Below are 9,070 nucleotides of genomic sequence, written 5' to 3'. Positions count from 1 at the left end.
ATTGTGCACAATAGACAAAGATCACACAAAGGAACTATTTTAAGCTGGATCCAGGGAAAGAGGAATTTCTTCCTCAGCTCAAGCCTTGTAGAAGTTTTCTGTGCATGTCAGGTTTTGGCCACACTCGCTGCCATTCAGGCCAATAACCACTGCAACTTGAATTTGTAATACTTAGTTTTCCCCTTCTTCTCCAAATCACTCTTTCATCTCTTAAGTAATATTAATATTATATTAATATTAATAAGTAATAATAATAATAATAATAATAATAATAATAATAATAATAATAATAATCTACATTATTATGTTATTATAGCATTATTATGTAATAACTCTCAGTTCTGAGCATGTTTTCTCAGCCCATCCCTCTATGGAGCTCACAGTGACAAAGGAGCTGGGGGATGTGTTGGGGACACCATTCACTTCCTTTCCCACTTCACAGCTCTCTCACAGGTATTTTTCTTTGCATGAAAAGGAAAGGGTGAGCAGTGAGCCCAAGGAACCCTGAGCTGTGCTCACTCATGTTCATCAGTGGCACCAAAACTCCAGATTGATGCTGCATCGCCTGAGTGGAAAATGCTCCTTTAATTCACCACCAGAAAAGAGAATTGTTTCCTCCCTCCTCCTCGTCTTCCTCCTCCTCCTCCTGGGTGGATGAAACCAGATCAAAACCTCAAACCAATCCTTGCACCAGCAGGAACTCAAAAGGTAGATTTGGGAGGGGTTGGAGGAAGATATAAATGCTGATAGCTGGAGACACAGAGCAACACTGACCTGGAGGGACTTAAGGGAAGAGGAATCAGGCGCCAAACATGAACCTGAAACTCCTTTTTTGCCCTGGATTCCTTCTGCTGCTCATTGTCAGTCAAAACCAGGCAGGGGCCAGATCCATTTCCAGCTCACAGGTAAGTGACTGCTCAACAGAGCTGAAAGAAGCTGATGCTTCTTTAGGAATTGGACATGCCAGATGAGCTCTGTTTCTTCCAAACCCATCCTAAAGAGATAACATGACAGCAGGAATGCTGAGATGGGCAGATACAAAGTGATTAAACAGAGGAAATTAAAGTCATTGACGACTGGATTTAAATTTCTGATCACATGAGGTGATTGAAAGGAAAATGTTTGGGTTTTTTTTTCCTGTGGATTCAGTGAGGGGATTGTACATTTAGGATCATCCTGTGAGTGCAGCAAGAAGCTTTTGGAGTAAAGAAATTATTCTGGGAGGGCTGTGATCTAAAGCCCTGCAGCAATCACCTGCATGCACCCCCTGAAACCCCTGCTTTTAGCTGAAAAAGGAATTAAGGATTATGAATGCAGGATCTCCTCCTCAGCTCAGCTGTGCAGCAATGCAGCCCCTGCCCGTGATTGCCAGGTGCAGAATACAAGAAAAAGAGAAATTGTGTGTGTGTATCTTTGTGAATTTGTTTGTGCAGGAGCTCCAAAACATTTCAGTTACTGCACTAGGGAGCTGGCATTGCCATATATGAAGTGACCTCTCAGTGTGCTAAGAAATGTTTAAGATAATCCTTCAGAACCAATTTCAGCATGTCTCCTGCCACTGTATTAATTCTCTTAGATATCAACTATTTTTTTTCTTTTTCCTTATTCGCTATTTTTTTCTTTTTCCTTATTCCTTATTCTTTTTCCTTGTTCCTTATTATTTCCTTACTTCCCTTATTTTTTCCTTTTCCTTATTCATTAAGGATGCCTTAACGCAATGGCAAGAGGCATGCTGAAATTGGTTCTGAAGAATTGTCTTAGACATTTCTTTGCACAGTTTATGATGCCTTTTTCGAATTTTTCATAATTTTTTATAATTTATCCCTATAAATTACGAAAAATTTGAAAAAGGCATCATAAAGTGTGCAAAGAAACATCTAAAATAATTTCTAAGATATATTCCCAGTTCTAGGAAACACTTAACTGGCAGTCTGGCAGCTAATACATCCTCAGACTTAGCACTGGGTATGGCTTACATGGAAATAATGAGAGTTTCCCGAACCCCTCCTTCTCATCTTTTCCCACCTTCTACCCTTCCCTTTTTCCAGAGTGAGTCCAAATTGCTGGATGAGGACCTGGAGCATCCCCTGGTGTCAGAAGAGTGGGAGCACGAGCAGGACGAGCTGATGGCAGGAGATGTCCTTGATCAGCCAGACACGGAACTGCAGTGGATGCAAAGCACCAGGGACGTTTCCATGGGTGATGCTGCTGCCATCCAGAGATTCCTCAGCCACCTCCTGAGCTCACCTCGTAGATACCAGGGCAGAAGGAAAAAGGGGCTCCCCAAACCACACAGGGGCTGTTTTGGTGTCAGACTAGACAGAATTGGGTCGCTGAGTGGATTAGGATGCTGACTCTGCTGTGGTAAGAGAGAGGCAGAGGCTGCTGGTGTGTGTGTTCATGTGTAGCTTGCAGGAATATGCAAAAGAGCAGAGTTAATTCAGCTTCAAGGAAATGATGCCTTAAAGTTAAGTTTCCCCCTCCTATCACAGTTTATTATTTTACCTTCCTCAGAATTCGCTGTCATCAGATGTAGATTTAAAACCTGTGAATGCCACTCCTCTGTTTTATTTACTTTCCCTCCTTCCTCTGAGTCAGCTGTAAGCATTTCATCTTCTCTTAGAAAATCAGAGAGGTTTTCCCTCTCTGCTCCCCAGGGACAATTGTTTCTGTTGTTCTAGGGGCAGCTAAATCTGCCCCTAGAACAGCAAGAAAACAGTGTAATTTCCATGTGTGAAATCCTGTACAATTCTCTTTCTGTTTCTTATTGATCTTCTTTATCGACAGGACTGACTTTGGGGTTTCAAACACCCTTTTTGCCTGCTACAGATCTACTCTGTACTGAGCAAACAAACCCACTTCTCCCCTGATATACTTGTCCAACAAAATGCACCTTTGCTGTACTGCCTGTCTGTACCAGAGTATTTATTTGTCAACATCTATCTGAAAATTAATTGCAGAAAACTACATTCGTACTCTTTGTTTACTGAATGTATTAATAAACAAGTCTCGTTATGTCACAGGTAATAAACTGTTTTCCATAATGAATTTGCCTCGAGGTTTGCTGTGTGATTTGTTCATATTTGATTCCTGAAACAGAGCCCTAGTTTGCAGTTAGACACTGAATTCTGGAGCATTTCAGAGGGTTTTTGTCTGGTAAACAGAAACCAAAGCCCCAAATCTCTGACCCACAATTTGAACAAAGGGCAGCTCTCTTAGCAGACATCACTAGAAAGCAGTGACTCTGCATTTACATCTGCCACTGGTGGAGGAAAACAAATTTTTCTTAGTATTTGTTTTAATTTTTATTTGTTTCTAAAAAAAGTAACAAAAAAAATCCATTTATTTAAAAAAAAAGAAGTTCTATTAAAAAAAAAAAAGAAAAAAAAGCCCCCAAACAAACAAAAAACCAACCCCAAAACAATCCTACCCTTCTTTGAAGGAAATTCAAAGGCACCCCACTCTTCCATAGGAATCCAGGTATTTCAAACCACTGAGAAGAAAATTGAAAAACATATCCTGAAGGCTTCTCTGTTTAACATTTTTGGTTAGGTCTTATGCTGTTTGCTAGTTAATCTGTTTAATTTAACTTTATTAACAAAGCAACAGCAACTGTGAAAATGCACTGAACAGGTATTTGCTGCCATATGCACACACAGCCCTGAGTAAATGATGGATTAGTTCATAATGAATTTATTATACTCTGAATTGCCATTCCCAAGAGAAAAATCACAAGAAAATTAAGATTTCTACCAATCAAAAAAACAATTAAAGTCCAGAATGAAAACTGTGTTACTCTTTCATCTTCCAGCATAATTCCATATCAATAGCCAGTCTATACATGGCTTAAAATCATTTATTTTGATACCTGGAGCTCATGGGAAGTTTGCAGCCTCCTTTCTAATAATCCTGAGTCTAAGGCTTGTTCCTGGCTCCCAGTAACTCTAGAGCAGGGATGTTGTCACAGACATAAAGGCTTCTTGATGTTGAAATTTCACTGAAAACCCAGTGGAAGGCAAGCACTACTGAAGTTTATTTGCAGAAAAATAACAGAGGTCAGAGCAGGTTGAAGTCTGAGCTGTGAGCACCTGTGAACAGAATCCTACAGAAGATGAATAAGAGACGGATAAGAGTTGCAATTACAGAGGTCAGGCTGGTGATGTGCCACCCCATCACCTGGCATTTTGTGGGAACACTTTAAAAAGGCACTTTTCTCAAAGCAAGAGCAATTTATCTCACATAAAAGCCTCTGTAATTAGATCCCCAAGACCGAAGCCAGGTGTGTTTGTACTTTAGGTAATTTGCTGGGTTCTATTAGCATTTAAATAATCCAAGCCAAGCTTTGAAGTGAGGATGCCAGTCAGATGAGGGAAGCTCCTCAGGAGCTGTGCCATTTCCATCTTTGCTAAGAAGCAGCGCATGAATTTACAGACCAGGGTAACACAAGTTGCTGAGGACAAAAGCCTCCAATAAAAGTACTCCTACATGGAAAGAAACATTCGGATATCTTTCTCAAACATGTGTGCTTTTGGTGTATCTGATTTGAAGTGATTGTAAGGCAGCAATTGAGATTTGGTTCCCATCCAAGCCTCACTTCTGGCTAGCTTATTATCAGAGGGCCAGTCGTATTTATTCCACTTGGGCTTTAAAAATCGCTTTAAAAACACACCGGGTGGCAGCTGCAGGTGCAGGGAAAGGGCTGCGAGGGCTTCAGCACCGGGGACAGACGCCAATGGCCCCGCTGGGCTGCCCCAGCCCGCCCGGGGCTCCCTGAGCACTGAGCCTGCAGGGTCCAGCGCAGAGATAATGTGACACGACCCGTGTTTGGGGTGAAAATTTAACTCCCCCCCTTGGAAAAAGTGAAGCACCACTTAATTGAAGCACGGCATGGCCACTCCAGACATTTTTACATTTCTGTTTTGATTCTTCCCTGATGGCCTCATCGATTAATTTCCTTCTCAATCTAACCATCATGCAGGGAAAGAGAGCCTGGGGTGCGGTGTGGTGTCACAGACATCTTTTATGAAAAATCATTTCCTTAGGATTTTTCCTCCTGAGAAGCCGGGAGGCCTCAGGAACAAAATGTAAACAATGATTATCTGCTGCTGTGGAATGCAACAGGTGCATCTGGGATTGGTCTCATGTGGTTCTTTCTAATTAATGGCCAATCACAGTCAGCCGGCTCGGACAGAGAGTCCAAGTCACAAGCTTTTGTTATCATTCTTTCTTTTTCTATTCTTAGCCAGCCTTCTGATGAAATCCTGTCTTCTGTTCTTTTAGTATAGTTTTAATGTAATATATATCATAAAATAATAAATCAAGCCTTCTGAAACAAGGAGTCAGATCCTCATCTCTTCCCTCATCCAAAAACCCGTGCTAACACCGTCACAGTGTGGCACAGTTTTGTCAAAGGTTTTGTCACTGGGAGATGAAAGGAATCCAAATCCAGGCTGTCCCTCAGAACAGGAGGCTCTGTCCACAGTGCCCAGCCCAGAGTGGCAGCAGGAGAAAGGACACAGTGTCAGGATGTGCCGCAGGTCAGGGCAGCCCTTGGGGCAGGTCTGTCCATCAGCACATGGAACCCACACGGTGCCAACCCCCAGGGTTATGGTCCTTACCCTCACAGGGCTGAAAAACAAGGACACAGAATCACCTGGCTGGGGAAGGGGCAATGCCACCTCAGCTGAGCTGTGCCCATCTCTTCATCACAGGGCCCACACACAGGCTGCCAGCAGCACCTCTCTGATCTGAACAACCAGAGCTGCTCTGACGGAGCCTCCTGGCACCACAGCTCCCATCCCACACCCCGGGGAGCAGGGGAAATGTGCCAGGTTCCCCAAAACCAGTCACAGAAAGCTTTTCAGAAGAACCTGCTGCCCTGTTAAGGCAGACATTTTACTGGGGAAATGCCCAGCTGTGTCAGAGCTCAGTGCATCCCTCTGGGTGTCCAGAGTTGCTGAGGACCCATAGGGGGGCTCAGAGACCCTGGCACACAGCCCAGAACACCTGGGGATTTGATTTTGACCCCTGGAGCGAGTTACCAGCTTTGTATGAGGACCTGAAAGTCACACAGGTTTGAATAGTATAATAATAAAATATTCACAGGGTGAAAATGTAGATTTTAGGATTTTTGGCATGGGGGTTATGGGGACAAGATGGAGGAATCAGGGGGTGTCTAGTCCATCTTCTTTCTTCTTCTTGCTCTCCATTTTCTGCAGTGATGTTGGCACTTTGGGATTGGTTTAGAGTAGAAGTGCACTGTCTAACACAGGTGATGGGTATTGGGAATTAAGTGTAAATATGTTATATGTAGTTTGTAGTATAAAAGGACAACACAAAGAGTGCCTGTGGCTGCCCTGCTGAGCAGAAAGAGAATTTTATACATAAGAATTTATAAACAACCTCAAGACAGAAAAGTGAAGAGTCCAGACTCGTTCTTCAGTTGTGCAGGCTGAAACAGAGACAGAAACAGAGACACCCTGCACATCTCAGGGCAGAGAATTAACAACCAAAACCTGAGACAGCTGAGCATGGGCAATGCCAGATCTTGACTTTACTGCTAGGCTATAAAGCCTAAAGTCCATATTATTTTACCAGGGTGATAAGACTGAGATAAACAAGTGACTTTTATAGCTTAACAACGATGAGCTGAGTTCTGACATTTCACACTCCGTTTGCTTTGGCAGAACTGCAAGGTGGATAATTGAGGGCAGAATTTGGCTGTGAAAATACAACTGCTACTGTGACAGGCAGCCATTTCATCCCATGTCTGCACTTCACTACATTGTACATGGAATAGAGCACAAATTTTTCCTTAGAAGCTTCGTTTTTCTTAGAAAAGTGTTGTCAAGGCTGCTGCATCTTATTTATCTGCCATGGAACACAGAAGATGAAAAAGAATGAACCAGTAAAGAAAATACTATCTTGGGGTCTGACTTAATCACTAAAATTGTAGACAATTAGATTGTTTCACAGGGACAGATCACTCAGAGCAAAATATTTCACATCTGAGATTAATGTTGTGTTCCTTAATTTCTTGCTGCTGGGTTTGTGCCCCAGGAGCTGCAGTACAAAACAAAAATAAAACAAAACAAAACAAATTTTAAAAAAAGCCAGACACAAAGGAAATCTCAGAGCAAGCTACAAAATATTTTTGTACAGAGAGCACTAGAGAATACTTAGTGTGTGTGGGGGGGTGTGAAAGGAAAGAAACAAGAAATACAACAATAACCGATTTTAATTATCTTAAATTGGACACTCAAAATGAACAAATAATTCTGGTTTATCTTCTCCCACTTTTGCAGTTTACAAAACAAAGTGTAACAAACACCTTGGCACAAACAAACATACACAAAAGAGCAGCAGGAAGAGAATATTTGTAACTAATTAATGAATTGTACAGACACTGCAGTATAGAATGTTAATTATAAAAAATAAGCTATCAGGATCTTCATTCTTTTTTAAAAACACAAAACAAGAAGGTGTAATAACACAAAATTAATAATACAAAAAATACAATAATACAAAAAAAATAGTGTTGCCTTTATGTTCTGAAAACAATAAAGCATTGAGGAAAAACAGAGAGAACTCTTTTAATAAAGGGCTTCATCAGAACATACACAGAGTTGGGCTGACTTCGGGCTATATTAGGAAGAAGTAGCATTTGAGCATGACTTCACAACCTTGAGAATGTCCTTTCTGGTATAATTTTGGTAGCTGATCATGTGAGCAGTATGTGCACATGTTTGTACATAAACACCATATTAAGACATATAAGACATGGGCAATAGTTTTTCATTCTGTTATTATTTTGAAAGCGTACTCAGGATTTTCTTTCAAGATATATGTTCATATGAAAAGTCAACAAATTATTACTAGACTGACATTCAACTTACTCCTATATTTGTTGTTGTTTCCATTTAAAATGACAAGAAACATTAGGAAAATGAAAAAAAAAGCTATTGCTTCATGATTTAGAAATCTCTTGCATTTCTGTAAAAAGATTAATTTTTAGTTATACTATATGTACAAACACAAAAATGGAAGAGAAATTTGAAGCATTTCTGTACTTCTGTAACTTCTCATCTAAGAACAGGCAGTTTCTAGCTAATTTTAAGACATCCAGCACTTAAACAAATAAATACTATTAGTTTTTAATATATTATATTTAAGATTTTGTTTTAACGTCTCACAAAACTCACATATACACAGATTCATCCATTCTTTCTTCGGGACAGATTCTGAATAAAACCAGCTAAGTTCTCATTGAACAAGTTTCTTTCTTGTATGACGGTAAAATAAGATTATTGCTGAAACTGGCTTCCTGTTCTTTATGTTTTATTGATGCAGGTCCAGCCTTACCATGAGTGCTTACAGAAATCCCATTATTTAATCTTTTGGCTGTTAACACACTCTAGTGTTTGTCAGCGGTGCCGGAGCCGGTTGTCGCGCAGGGCTGGAGGTGCTCGCTCTCCCCGCTGCCTGTTCTGCACTGAGGTGCAGGTCCAGGGGCTGCTCTTGTTGGTACCACACAAACACAGAGTTTCTGTGGTGATATCACCTCGGGAGCAATGGGAAAAGTGGCCCGAATCTGGGATTTTCAGCACACTTTCTGTAGGCGGTGGCCGCGCATATTCCATATAAGCAGTGTGCACAATGCTTTAGGTGTCCTGAAAGACAATTTATCTTCATTCTTGACTCTTCACCAAACACTGATCTGAAAGCCTGTTCTTTCCCCTGTAAAAGGCATTTTCCTTATGGAAATCTTCTAAATGAGCAAAGTTTTGGGATTGTTTCCCTTCTCTGTAAATCTGACCACAGGGGTCTCTTGAAAGAGAATTGCTAAGAATTTCCAACTGGACTATGTAATCACAGCTCCTGGTATCAAGAGGAGGGGGAGTGACATGAAATCACTGACTTGTGACATACATTCCTCAGCAACAGCAGCTGCTGCCTAATGACAGCTAATAAAGGGAATCTTCCCTTGACAGAGCTGCATGCCTGCAGTGGGACTGGAATGTGCCCAAGATAAACCCACTGATAACCTAGGAAGCAGGGATCACCCAAAGAG

General features: G+C 41.2%; 1 protein-coding gene across 1 annotated transcript; it reads left to right on the top strand.

Moving 5' to 3' along the window:
• The first annotated feature begins 812 nt into the window (after positions 1-812).
• LOC131567338 (C-type natriuretic peptide prohormone-like) lies at positions 813-2,354 on the top strand. Its single transcript, XM_058818914.1, has 2 exons — positions 813-905; positions 2,049-2,354. Exons 1-2 carry the CDS (start codon positions 813-815, stop codon positions 2,352-2,354), a joined length of 399 nt encoding a protein of 132 aa, XP_058674897.1.
• Positions 2,355-9,070: the final 6,716 nt, after the last annotated feature.

Source organism: Ammospiza caudacuta, chromosome 22 (genome assembly GCF_027887145.1).
Source record: "Ammospiza caudacuta isolate bAmmCau1 chromosome 22, bAmmCau1.pri, whole genome shotgun sequence".
NCBI classification, from domain to species: Eukaryota; Metazoa; Chordata; class Aves; order Passeriformes; family Passerellidae; genus Ammospiza; species Ammospiza caudacuta.
The sequence above is the reverse complement of the archived record's forward strand: the minus strand, read 5'-3'. Positions and strand labels throughout refer to the sequence as shown.